Source organism: Ursus maritimus, unplaced genomic scaffold, assembly GCF_017311325.1.
Source record: "Ursus maritimus isolate PB19 unplaced genomic scaffold, ASM1731132v1 scaffold_19, whole genome shotgun sequence".
In the NCBI taxonomy this organism is placed as follows: domain Eukaryota; kingdom Metazoa; phylum Chordata; class Mammalia; order Carnivora; family Ursidae; genus Ursus; species Ursus maritimus.
The window spans coordinates 22520054-22533080 of NW_024424341.1; the positions used below are offsets into that span (position 1 = coordinate 22520054).

The following is a 13027-nucleotide window of genomic DNA, read 5'->3' on the forward strand; positions in this document are numbered from 1 at the left end:
GATCTGGGGACTGGTGTGGGCAGTGATATGCTTTAGGGAGCTCAAACGCAGTTGGTGCCAGATGGAATGAAAGAAACTCCAGGTGGAGGATGGACTAGTAGAAAGGAAGGCTGGAGACAGGAGGCTTGTGCTGCTCGAGCAGCCTAGGGACATGAAGAGGCTGGAGAGGACAGGCAGCCATTCTCAGACTTTAGGGTCACAATCACTGAGAGTTGTCAAGCATGCAGATTCCTGGGGCACCTGTGTGGCTTGGTCAGTTAAGCATCTGACTCTTGGTTTCAGCTCAGGTCGTGAACTCAGGGTCATAAGATCGAGCCCCATGTAAGGGGTCTGCACCCAGCGGGAAGTCTGCTTGAGATTCTCTCTCTCCCCCTCCCTCTGCCCCTACCCCTCCTCACTCCCCCTCTCTCTAAAAATAAATCTTTAAAAAATCCATGTAGATTCCTGGGCCTACCTCAAGGTTCTGACTCAGCAAAGCAATGGGGACCCAGAAATCTGTAATCTTAAGCAGCTCCTTGTGAGGGAGATCACAGAGACGACATTGTTCAAGAATTTTTAAGTCAGAAAGGTGGTAGAAATCAAATCCACACAATTAGGCCACTAAAGGTATAGGAGGAGCGTGTGCAGAGGGGCTCCTGGGCTTGGCTCTGGGTAACTAAGGATAGTAAACAGGTGGAAAGACAAGGTTAGTCAGAGATGGAGGGGGAGAAAGCAGGTGAGCACAGCTGGGGGAGAGGCAGGCATCTGGGATACAGGAGAGTGAGCAAGTCCAGAGCTCATCCATGGCTCACCCCCTGACGGGGCAAGATGGTGGACATGGCCTTCAGGGTGACCCAACCTGCATCCAGGCTTTGAAGGAGGAAGGATTTTGACCAGGGGAGTTTGACATGGGCTTTCCAGGTAGAGGACACAGTCTGAGACAAGATTTGTGATCAGATGAGTTTTCCAGCCAGTATGGAGTTTAGAGTTTATTTAGGCCAAAAGTGAGAGAAGTCTGGAAGGTTTGGGATATTATCACCCCTGCTGTCTGGGGCAGTACTGAAGAGAGTGTTCAAGGTTTGGGGGGAAGTAAGGGCAATGACTTCGGGTCTTTTATCACTAGGCCCACAGCCCCCATCTTATTTTTTACTGATTCATGTTGGCAAGGAATGGGAGGCTGAGGGAAGGCTGGGGAAGGGGCAGGGAAGGGAGGCCCAACCCCATTTTATGATCTCAGTGGAAAAGGCTGCTGTGAGTGGATTTTGCTGCCAGCAGAGCCACAGAGTTGGGCCCCATGAGTCACTGCTCAGTCCTGCAAGCTCAGCCCTGCAGAGCCTGCTGTGGTCAGCGGCCTGGGCTGGTTCCAGGCTCAGCCCCCACTGTTCCCCCATGAGGCCTCTGTGTGTCCCCATTTCTATCTGTACCTTTGCCATCCTAGGGCTGTGCATCCTGCAGCTCTCTGCCTTTTCTGTTTTCCTTTCAGACTAAGCCTCTGAATTTGTCTCTGTTTGTGACACTACGGTTTACATCTGGCTCAAGGATGGGGAGCCTCAGGAGGGCAGGGGTAATGTGACCACTCTCTAGGCATTTATTCTATGCCAGGCCCTATGTTAAGTGCTGGAAGTACAGAAGTGGACAGTACATTCTGTTTTCATGAAGCTACAACGCACATTCTATGTGGAGTGAACAGACTAAGGCCTGATCCTGACCCTGAATCTATCTGCCCGTGCCCAGTAGTGTTGGGGTCAGCTATGGCCTGTGGCTTGAGGCCTCTTACTTGCCTCTGGTATTGGTGGGGGTATATGTGCCTGCCAGCAGGTCCCCCCAGATCTTAGCAGTCCTAGGAGGCCTGGCTGATGGCTGGGGGTGGGCAGACAGTGGGCAGCAAGAGAGGGAGGGAGCAGGAGGCAATGACTCAATGGGGCGGCCCTGGGGCAGCTGGGGAGGGATCCAAGGTTGGTCCTGATGCTCGCTAAAGCTAGAGGAGGCTGGGACCACAGGTCCTGGCTGGGGGTTGGGGATGGAGTGGGACAATTCCAAGGCTCCTCTGGCAGCCAGATCAGCCCAAGAAGGCGGCTCCTAGGTAGCTGGCCTGAGAGTCTGGACTTTGGGTGCTGATGTGGCAGCCGGGATTGGCCGGGGGAGGGGGGTTGATTGCTGTTGTTACCACTGTGCCTGCTTCTGATGCCCAGGTTTGCTCCTCTGGCAGCCTCTAGGCTCCTGAGGCGGTGCCTGCTTTAGAGCCAAGGAAGCCATTATACCCATCGCCCCCTCCCCTCCCAGAAACCAAAGGCCTGAGCATGTTGTGGGGCATAGTGCCTTCTTCTGGCTACACAGCCTACCTTCTTATAATCTTCCCACAAATTTTGGGGAGTGTCAGGCCAGGCACACATGCCCTAAATACTTCAGAGCTGGGAGGGATCTCACAGGTCAACTCTCCAGGTAACTTTCAGCAGTTTAGGATCCCCTGACTGAGGGTGAAATGATCAGGAGGGCATGAACACAGCCCAAATGCTGGCAGCGACTGGACATCTGACACATGGGGTCTTCCCTAGTCCTTATGGCAATCTCAGGGGGAAAAAAAACGAATGACTTTCTTTCTTTTCTTTTTCTTTCTTTTCTTTTCTTTTCTTTTCTTTTCTTTTCTTTTCCTTCTTCTTCTTCTTTTTTTTTTAAACAGGTGAGTAAGGTGAGGCTTCAAGAGAACTGAGTTGCTGGAGCTCACCCAGCAGGTAAGTGGAGAGCAGGCCTGGATTAATGCCTCTGGCTCCAGGACCCTGACCTCAGTCCCAACCTCCTTGGCTGGACTTTGTGGGGAAGGGGGTAGGTGAAAATGCCCGGGGAATGCACCGGAGTGGAGGGTCTGGGGCTGGTGGATTCTGGTAGACCTGCGTCAGTTCCTACCCCAGAGGTCTCCATGCCCCCTCCCTCCCTGCAGCCCAGACAGCAGTCCCTCACCCGGGCATGTAGTCCAACAACCTGTCTGTTTGTGCCTGGGCCTGTAAGGAAGATTGAGGACTGCAAGGGAGGGTCCCCTTCCTCCTACACTCCATGAATATACCCCTACTGGTTCTTAGCAGCCGCAAGCAGCTGGTTTGGGCTTAGACAGTTTCTCTTTCTAGGGACCTGGGACCCTGGGCCCACACTTTTCTTCTCCCGCGAGGAGTGAGTGCTCCCCATTTTGAGGAGGGTTAGGGTTCAAGAGCAGAAGCCTCACTACACACCCCCCCCCTGCGCCGCAAGCCCCTTCCCTCGACCACCAGGCCGACCCGCCAGATCACTCACCCTCGGGCACTTACACGGCCTTCCCCAGCAGGGGGCCGCTTCCGGCGCTCTCAGGCAGGCGGGGGAGTGGGCACAGTGAAACGGCTGGCAGTGGCTGCCCCTCCCCGCCGACAGAGAAGCCAAGTCAAAGTAAGGAGGCCCTGAGGATGGGAGTGGAGCCGAGCCGCCTAGCCCCGAGGGTGGGAGGGGCCGGCGGCAGGCAGGGGGCTCAGCGAGGGCCGGCTCCTCCGCGCTTTCCTGGGGGTCCCGGCTGCTGCCGTCGGGCCTGGGGGTGGGATGCAACTCCGTCCTCCGGCCCCCAGGGGGCGGCGCGGCGCTACGTCCTCCGCCGCCCTGCGTTCCCTCCCCGCGGCCAGGAGGCGGCGCCCGTGGACGCGGGCGGCGCGCTGTAGCCGGCGTCGACGGCGCTGCGGTAGGTTCGAGGGCATGGCTTCGCGGTTCCGCGTCCCGGGGACGTGAGTGCGGCGGGCGGGCAAGGGATGGGGCGCGGACTTTGGTAGCGAGACAAGGCCCGGTTGGGCGGGTGTCAGCCTAGGCAGTCCACGCAATGGCGGCGTCCCATCCGTATAGACCGGCAGAGTGTGGCGGGGAGTGTGCGTCCCAGCGTGGGGGCCCTCCCGGCTGAGGCCCATGTGAGTGCGGTCGGGCGGGACCGACCCCTGCTGTTCTCCCGTCTCTTCAGGTCTGAACTGCTGCTGCGTCTGTGCTCCCTCTGCCTGGGCACCAAGCCTGGCCTCTCAGGCCTAGTGCCTTCTGCCTGTCTCACCCACTGAGCCGTACCCCGACCATCATCAGCCCATTTCTTGGATGAGCAGAAGCCTCACACTGAGGGCCCAGCCCCTCTCCCACTTGCTCTGAGCAGGCCCACTCTTAAGGAAGGAGGGAATGATGGAAGGGCCACCAGAGGGTGGGAATGAGTCTCCGGACTCCCAGGGACATGCCACTGACTGGAGGTTTGCTGTGTGCAGCTTCAGGGATGCCTGGGATGAAGAGGAACCTATTCCCCACATGCAGGTTAAGGACCCCAATCCTCCAAGACCAACAGCAGGGACAGCCCGGGGAGAAGGGCTGCAGGGCAGCCCCCTGCCTAGGGAGCCTCAGTCACCCCCAGGACAGATGGCTGTAGATGGGTTGGGGGATGGCCAGGGTTGCACATTAGGAGGTTCCTCACTCCAGTTAGAGGAACCAACCCCCTCTGGAGTGGAGAGCCTCCTGTGCCGGATGTCCTCCCGCCTCAGCCTCACACAGGGCGAGAGTGATAGTCAAGGGGGAGGCTTGGCAAGGGACCACATTCCAAGCGGATTAATGCCGCCAGCCCGCCTTGATCCTGTGGACCTTGGAGGCTCATTATCTGAAACATCCTCGGAGCTCCTGGAGGCAGGTAAGGGAGGCAGGGCCAAGGTAGTCTTGGAAGGAGTGGGGGCTCCTAAAGGTGGGGAGCCCTCAGACCCTATTCCAGCTGAAGCCCACGTCCGAGGAGGGGGTCTCTGGGTGGGTGGCCCAATGCAGACCCAAGCCATTTTCCTTCCAAAGACCCCAGTGGTTCTGGCCTCCCTAAGCCTGCTGATGATCTCCTGGCCCAAGACCTTGCCTGGGAGCTGCTGGCCAGTGGCATGGCTACCCTGCCAGGTAGTTGGGAAAGACTGGAGGCGGTGGGAGTGGGGTGACTTGATTGGGCAGGTGTTCACTGCCTTCTCACAGGGACTCGGGATGTAGAAGGCCGGGCAGTGCTGATTCTGTGTGCCCATAGCCCCGCCTGGCTTCACCCCAAGTGCAGTGACCGTGAACTCATCCGCCTCCTGCTCTATCTGCGTGGCATCCCCAGGTTTGGGGAGGAAGTGTGGGGGGGTGGAGCCTGAGCTGGGAGATGGCAAGGTTGAGGAATTAGATACTGAACTGAAGCCTCTCCTTTAGGCCTGAAATACAGGCCATGGGACTGACTGTGCTGGTGGATGCCCGAGTTTGTTCCCCAAGCTCTTCCCTCTTCTGGGGGCTCAGCCAGCTGCAAGTGAGTACAGGACTGTAGCTTCCCCTGCCTTCAGTCATTCCTTTTGTGTAGGGCTGGGGACATGGTTGAACTCAAATTCCTTGCAGGAAGCAGCCCCAGGGTCAGTGTACCAGGTGCTGCTACTGGGAAAGATGCCAGAGGAGGTGCCTTCCAGGCTGCAGGTACTGAGCCATTTTGGCCAGGGGTGGAGATGGGCTATATCCTCAGTAGGCCTAGGTCACCACCTTCTTTCCTGGCAGCTGCAGCAGCTGCCCTCTCATCAGAGCCTGCTGAACCACGTCTCCACCTCTGGGTTGCCAGCTCCAATGGGCGGAGGCCTGCCCTACTGCCACCAGGCCTGGCTGGACTTCCGGATGGTCAGTGCAGTAGGTGGGGCATAGGGTGGGTGGCAGGCAACCTGGCCAGCAGAGGGGCCTCTTCTGGGTTGGCTTGAGCAGTGCAAAGCTGGCCTGGGATCCAGGATGCCTGGGACCAGCACTGTACTACTGTGGTCATGCGTGCCCCTGCTCACAGCGTCTGGAAGCCCTACTGCAGAGCTGCCAGGAGGTTTGTGCCCTGCTCCAGGGGGCCATCGAGAGCATGAAGGCTGTGCCTCAGCCCATGGAGTCTGGGGTGAGCGTTCCCTCGACACCTCTCCAAATGCTCCCTGTCTCCCTCCTTTTCTCCCGTTCTTACCTCCACTTCCTGTTGCCCTTAATCACAGGAAGTTGGTCGGCTGTTACAGCAGGCACGGGTCCTGATGCAGCACGTGCTAGACTCACCACGGCTAGCATGGCTACAATGCCAGGGGGGTTCAGAGCTGGCATGGCTGAAGCAAGAGATCCCAGAGGTGACCTTGAGCCCAGACTACAGGTAGATGCAAACTCAGATACCAGATCTTGTTCCAGCTCACCATATCCTATGCCAGGGACTCAGCTGGCTGGCTCAGAACCAGCCAGGATTGTGGTCCCAGGACAGGGTGGAGTGGAGCAAGGCAACGAAGAGCCCTAAGACCATGTACCCTGTACTAGGCCAGCAGTGGATGAGGTTGATGAACTCTATGGCCGTGTAGATGGACTGCTGCACCAGTTGACCCTCCAGAGTAACCGGCGAGTACAGGCACTAGAGTTGGTCCAGACTCTGGAGGCGCAGGAGGGTGGACTGCACCAGGTGGGAACTATCTGCCCAGATGGGCACTCCCTCTGATCTCAAGCATGACCTCCACCTCACAGCAGCATTCCTTTCCCTGCTTGTGCCCCTCCAGATTGAAGTGTGGCTGCAGCAGGTGGGCTGGCCAGTACTTGAGGAGCTAAGGGAGCCTTCACTGGACATGCTGCTCCAGGCCCAAGGTCCTTTTCAGGAGTTGGACCAGGTTGCCCAGGTGAGTTTGGTCACTTTGGTATTGGTCACTTTGCTGGGAACTGGGAATGCAGGATGGGTGAAAGCAAATCTTTCCTTTTCTCTCTTGGAATGTATAGTTCAGCAGAGAAGATCAGTTGTAACCAAAGGTTCAAAGTTATATATGTGTTTGCAAACTGAGCCAGAAACTCTGGAGAGAAGTAATTGAGGTGGTTCTAGAGTGTATAATAAAGATCTCATCCAGAAGGGGTGTTGGGCTAGCTTTCTTGAGATAGTGACTTTTGAGCTGAAAGCTGAAGAATACATCAGGGTTAATCAGGAGAAAGAGAGGTTGGGGTTAAGAGACATTCCAGGCTGAGGGGCACCTGGGTGGCACAGCGGTTAAGCGTCTGCCTTCGGCTCAGGGCGTGATCCCAGCGTTATGGGATCAAGCCCCACATCAGGCTCCTCCGCTATGAGCCTGCTTCTTCCTCTCCCACTCCCCCTGCTTGTGTTCCCTCTCTCGCTGGCTGTCTCTATCTCTGTCGAATAAATAAATAAAAATAAAATCTTTTAAAAAAAAGAGAGAGACATTCCAGGCTGAGGGAGCAAACAGCATGTGCAAAGGTTCTGTGGCAGGAGGGAGCATGGGTTGCCTGAGGAACCATAAGCAGGACAGTGAGGTTGAAATGCAGTGCCAAAAAGGGAGGGAGAATGGAGTGAGATGAGGTAAAATGAGGCTGGAAAAGTAGTGGTCAAATTACTGGGTCCTATAGCAGTGTAAGATCTAAGGAGGAAAGTCACATGATCAGATCCACATTCTAGGAAGATTATCCTAGTTTCTGGGTAGACAGTGATTTGAAGGATGGATGTGTAGAGTCCACAGAGGCAATTGCAGTGGCCCAGCAGGAATGATATTTTCCCTGGCCAGATGGTGGCAGAGGGGTTGATTTTAGAAATTGCTGGGATTTGATGGTGGATACATAGTAAGAAGGAGAGGGAGGTTGCAGAGGTGAATGAGTGCCATTCCCTGAGAGAGGGGCCGGGAGACAAGGACCTTCTGGGGGAAGGGGATTCATCAATCCAGTCTTGGGTGTACTTTGGAGACGACCATGAGGGAACGAGACCCATGGGGATTGGCCTGGAACTCAGAGGCGAGACCTGGGTGTCGAGGGTCACTTGGTAGATGTGGATGTGTTGGTCACACAAGATCGAGGGGAGAGAGTGTGGACTGTGTTCAAGAGCACCAGTGTTTAATGGCCCAGGTGAGGGATGGGGAACAGGAGGAGGAACCACCAGAGAAGGATGAGGAGAATCAGGTGAGTGCAGAAGGGTTGGGGAGCTGGCAGACAGAGGACTGGAGGCTGCTGAGTGATGGTCAGATGAGGCCTGAGAAGTGCTGGGGATGGAGGTGGCACTGAGGTTGCATTAGGCTGACAAGGTGAAGAAGCAGTGATACCAAGGATAACGACTTCTTCAGGAAGTTTGGCTGCAGAGAGGGGTACAGACACAGAGGGGAGTCGGGGGGCAAGGGAAGGTCTTTAGTCACAGGAGAGACTTGACAATGACATGGAGAGATGTCTGTGGAAAAGACTGCTCTGGGGCTAGACCACCAGGCTCAGACCTGCTGAGCCCAGTCTCTGTCTCCAGGAGCAGGTCAGGCGAGGGGAGAAGTTTCTACAGCCACTGGCTGGCTGGGAGGCTGCTGAGCTGGGCCCCGCTGGGGCCCGCTTTCTGGCCCTGCAAGCCCAGCTGACTGACTTCTCCAGGGCTTTGGCCCAGCGGCGGCGGCGGCTGGCAGATGCTGAGAAGCTATCTCATTTTTTCAAGCAGGTAGGTGGGGTGTCCTGACCTTGGCTGCAGGTGGTCAATGGGGATGGAGGGGTGGCTGCCTAACCCCAGCACAGCCTGAGCTCTTTCAGGACGTTCTGCCTGTTCTCTCTCCTTGTCTTCAGGTTGACCCCAAAATCCAAGCACTGGGGGGTATGGCCTGAGTCATCATCCTGTGGGGATGGGGAATGGGTTGAAGAGAAGGCTCGGTGGTCTTGGTGGGCTCCATCTTCACTGCCTCTCTGGCTTTGGTGTTACAGGCCTTGACCTGGGCTGAGGAGGGGCAGCGGGTGTTGGCAGAGCTGGAGCAGGAGCACCCAGGGGTCGTGTTGCAACGGCTGCAGCTGCATTGGACCAAGCACCCTGACTTGCCTCCTGCCCACTTCCGAAAAATGTGGGCTCTGGCCACAGGGTTGGGTTCTGAAGGCATCCGCCAGGAGTGCCGCTTGGCCTGGGCACGATGCCAAGACACCTGGCTGGCCCTGGACCAGAAGCTAGAGGCCGCACTGAAGCCACCACTGACCACGACCACGACCACGACGGGCAGCACGGCTAGCCTGTGTGTCAGCCGTGTCCCAGCTGCATCTGCCACCCCTCCCCTGAGGAAGGCATACAGCCTTGATCAGAATTTGGGGCAGAGTCTCAGAGAGTCTGCCCACCACTGCCACCATGCGGCCACTGCGGCTGCCTGCCACAGACCAGAGGCTGGAGGGGGTGCCCAGCCAGGGTCATCCCCTGCCGTGCCTCCACCAAGCAGCTCTGACCCCAGGAGCCCCAGCAGGTGCAGGCAGTGGGCAGGGCAGGGAGGGCAGTGGCAGGAGAGAGGCCTTGAATCCTGATTCCTCCTGTCTGGTAGGCTCCAGCTGGTGCTGGCAGAGATGGTGGCTACAGAGCGGGAGTATGTCCGTGCTCTTGACTACACCATGGAGAACTACTTCCCTGAGCTGGATCGCCCCGATGTGCCCCAGGGCCTCCGTGGCCAGCGCGCCCACCTCTTTGGCAACCTGGAGAAGCTGCGGGACTTCCACTGTCATTTCTTCCTGCGTGAGCTGGAGGCCTGTACCCAGCACCCATCCCGGGTAGCCTATGCCTTCCTGCGCCATGTAAGCCCACAGGCCACATGGCCCCTAGCTGATTCTGCCACACTCAACAAAGATCTCCTGGGTGCATGCTTGGTGCCAGCTCTGTGCTGGGTACAGCTATGAGTAAGACCAGCAAGGTCCCTGCCCCTTTGGATGCTCATATTTTAATAGAAGAGACGTAAAAGTGAAAAACGGAATTCCAGATTATAGTTGGGGCCAGGAAGAAAGTCATCAGGATAGATCCATGATTGTGAATTAGTGGTGGGGCAGGAGTGGGGCAGTTAGAGGCCTCTTTGAGGAGCTGATGGTTAAGCTGGGGCCAGAGGAAGGGACTAGAGTCAGTGTTCCATCCAGAGGAAAGATCGAGTTTAAAGGAAGAGACAGGTCAAAGCGGCTGAGTGTAGTGAGCAAAAGACGGGGTAGTCCGAGGTGAGGGGTCCCAGAATGGTTGTTCCCAGAGCAATGGGAGAAGCAAAGGCCCTGTGGGCAAGCCGCACCCTGCACAGTGCCTGCTCTTGCCAGGTTACCCCTCATTCAAAGCCAGGCAGATTGGATCAGGGGGAGGCTTCCCTGGCAGCTGTTTGTTGGCATTTTGGTCCTCTCGAGCTGAGGATCTCTGGCCCATGGGGGCCAGACTCTGGAAGCTGTCCCCCTTGCACCCAGACTGAGCTGTGTGTCCTCACAGAGGGTGCAGTTTGGGATGTATGCACTCTACAGCAAGAATAAACCTCGCTCCGATGCCCTGATGACCAGCTTTGGTCACGCCTTCTTCAAGGTAGATGAGCCTGAGCCTGTAGGGGAGGAGGGGATGGAGGAAGTACTCTGAAGCTGCCTGATGGTCTTCCATGCACCTGGCAGGACAAGCAGCAAATGCTGGGGGACCACCTGGACTTGGCCTCCTACCTGCTGAAGCCCATCCAGCGCATGGGCAAGTACGCACTGCTGCTACAGGAACTGGCGCGGGCCTGCGGGGGGGCCGTGCAGGAGCTGAGTGCCCTGCGGGCCGCCCAGAGCCTTGTGCGCTTCCAGCTGCGACACGGCAATGACCTGCTGGCCATGGACGCCATTCAGGGCTGTGACGTGAGTCCTGCCAGGCCGTGGTGGGCAGCTACAGTAGTGAAGGGAGGGGGCAGCAGAGGCTGGGCACTCACTGGGCTCCAACTTGGCAGGTTAACCTCAAGGAACAGGGGCAGCTGGTACGACAGGACGAGTTCATGGTGCGCAGTGGACGCCGTAAGTCCTTGCGCCGTGTTTTTCTCTTTGAGGAGCTGCTGCTCTTCAGCAAGCCTCGCCGAGGACCCACAGGCACCGACACATTTGCCTACAAGCGTTCCTTCAAGGTAGGCCCACCCGACCCCTCCCGTGCTCCCTGCCCCCTTCTCCCCCAGTTCCTCACCAAGCCCCTCTCCTGGCCACACAGATGGCAGACCTGGGCCTCACTGAGTGCTGTGGGGAGAGCAACCTGCGGTTTGAGATCTGGTTCCGCCGTCGCAAGGCCAGGGACACCTTTGTGCTGCAGGCTGCTAGCTTGGCCACCAAGCAGGCTTGGACGGCTGACATTTCTCGTCTGCTCTGGAGGCAGGCCATCCACAACAAGGGTGTGTCCCTGCCCCTTATTTCAATAAAAGGTCCCCTCTCTGGACAGCTTACAGTGTCTCACAGGGGCCCAGGCAGGGCCTAGGGACCTGGAAATGCTTGGGAGCAGGGAGGTCCAGCAGCTGCCAGTGTAGGGGAAAGAGCTTCAAAGTCAGGCAGTCCTGCTATCACTGTCCCTGATTATGGACACAGTATTAAGCTGAGTATCAGAGGCCTTATCTTGAAAAGGGCAATTATGACACCTGTCCCCAGGATTGTTGGGAGGAGAGCATGGCACCAAGGAAGGCTCTGTGCACAGGACAGCTAATCTGCTGGCTATGCATATACAGAAAGGAATTACTCAAGGGAGTGGGTAGACAGAGGCCCAAGGGCAAGGCTGATGTCCAGAGAGGCCCCACCTATGCCCACTCTCCACCCAGAGGTGCGCATGGCTGAGATGGTGTCCATGGGTGTGGGGAACAAGGCCTTCCGGGACATCGCCCCCAACGAGGAAGCCATCAATGACCGCACCGTCAACTACGTCCTAAAGTGCCGAGGTAGCAGGCAGGCTGGGGGTGTGGGGGAGGAAAGCTGCACGGGAGGCAACGTGGACCTTTGTCAGCCCTTGCCTGTGCTCCCTTCAGGACCTTAGCCCAGGTAGGCTCTGGCCTGTCCAAACCTGACTCTCTCTCTTACGCAGAAGTTCGTTCTCGGGCCTCTATTGCTGTGGCCCCGTTTGACTGTGACAGCCCCTACCTGGGGGCCTTGAGTTCCCTTCCTGGAGACCCTGCCTCTTGTTCTGTACTGGGGTCCCTCAACCTGCACCTGTACAGAGACCCGGCTCTTCTGGGACTCCGCTGGCCCCTGTATTCTCCCAGCTTCCCAGAGGAAGCAGCACTGGAGGCTGAAGTGGAGCTGGGCAGTCAGCTGTCTTTGAGTAGGTCTGGGCTTAGCCAGAGGCAGGATGGTATCAGTTAGGGTCTGGCCCTTTCCTGCTGACCGCTTACCTTCCTCCTCCCTAGCTCCCGAGGACTCAGAGGTCTCATCCCAGTGCCCATCAGCCAGTGGATCCAGTGGGTCTGACAGCAGCTATGTGTCAGGGCAGGCCCTTGGCAGAGGTCTTGAGGACCTGTCCTGTGTGAGTACCATTTTGTCCTGTATCTACCAGCCCCAGCCCAGGCCTATGGCTACCTTTCCTTTAGGTGGAAATGGGAGTGGGTGGGCCAGGGGCCATACCCCAGAGATCCCACCTGGACCCTGAGTTGAGGAAACAGGTAGTCATGCCTAGCTTGTCAACCACAGGTCTGAGCCCGGGCTAGAAGGCAGGCAGTGGATCCAGCAGCTTTTGCTCCAAGAAACATCACCTCTCTCAGGATCTGCTGTGACCAGAGTGTGGCTGCCGCCTGGGCCACCTCCAGCCCACATGTACTGCCCTATTGACTACTCTTTCTGATGTCCGTGCCCACTGGCAGACTGGCAGGGACCTCTCCTATGGAGCCTGGCTGCAAAGCCTGAATGACTACCCTGATCCTGAGCTTCTGGCCCCATGTCCCCTTCATCTATTCTCTCTGTAGTTCCCCTCCCAGTTACAGGTTAGGATTAGGTTAGAGCAGATGTTTCCATGCTCTAGGCTGGTGGAGCACCAAGTGGCTCTGGGCAGTGACTGGGCTGCTTCCACCCTCAGGAGGAACATAGGTGGGTTCCCAGCAGTTGTTTCCCAACCCCTGTTCTCAAAGCCAACCTTCTTAAACTTAGGGGCAAGCCCACGCCTATTGTACCCTTAACTCTTGACTGCCCTGGTTGCTCAAGCCCAGCTTCTTTCCTGGGTCAGTTTGGTTATATTGACTCAACACCTTTTGAATAGCTTTCAATTAGAGCTGTTATCTAAAATCATTTCACTGGTTGTTAGGTCTTTGGTGTCTCAAAGAGAGTCCAGGCCCTTGACTCATAA

General features: G+C 57.0%; 1 protein-coding gene across 1 annotated transcript; it reads left to right on the top strand.

Annotated features, from left to right (window-relative positions):
• Positions 1-3730: 3730 nt before the first annotated feature.
• On the top strand, positions 3731-12458 carry PLEKHG4 (pleckstrin homology and RhoGEF domain containing G4). Its single transcript, XM_040633014.1, has 21 exons — positions 3731-4645; positions 4798-4893; positions 4966-5089; positions 5179-5272; positions 5359-5433; positions 5512-5628; positions 5786-5884; positions 5976-6124; positions 6283-6421; positions 6516-6632; positions 8240-8422; positions 8680-9200; positions 9276-9522; positions 10187-10276; positions 10360-10581; positions 10671-10841; positions 10922-11099; positions 11517-11633; positions 11777-12013; positions 12099-12214; positions 12379-12458. Exons 1-21 carry the CDS (start codon positions 4150-4152, stop codon positions 12382-12384), a joined length of 3594 nt encoding a protein of 1197 aa, XP_040488948.1. The 5' UTR covers positions 3731-4149; the 3' UTR covers positions 12385-12458.
• Positions 12459-13027: the final 569 nt, after the last annotated feature.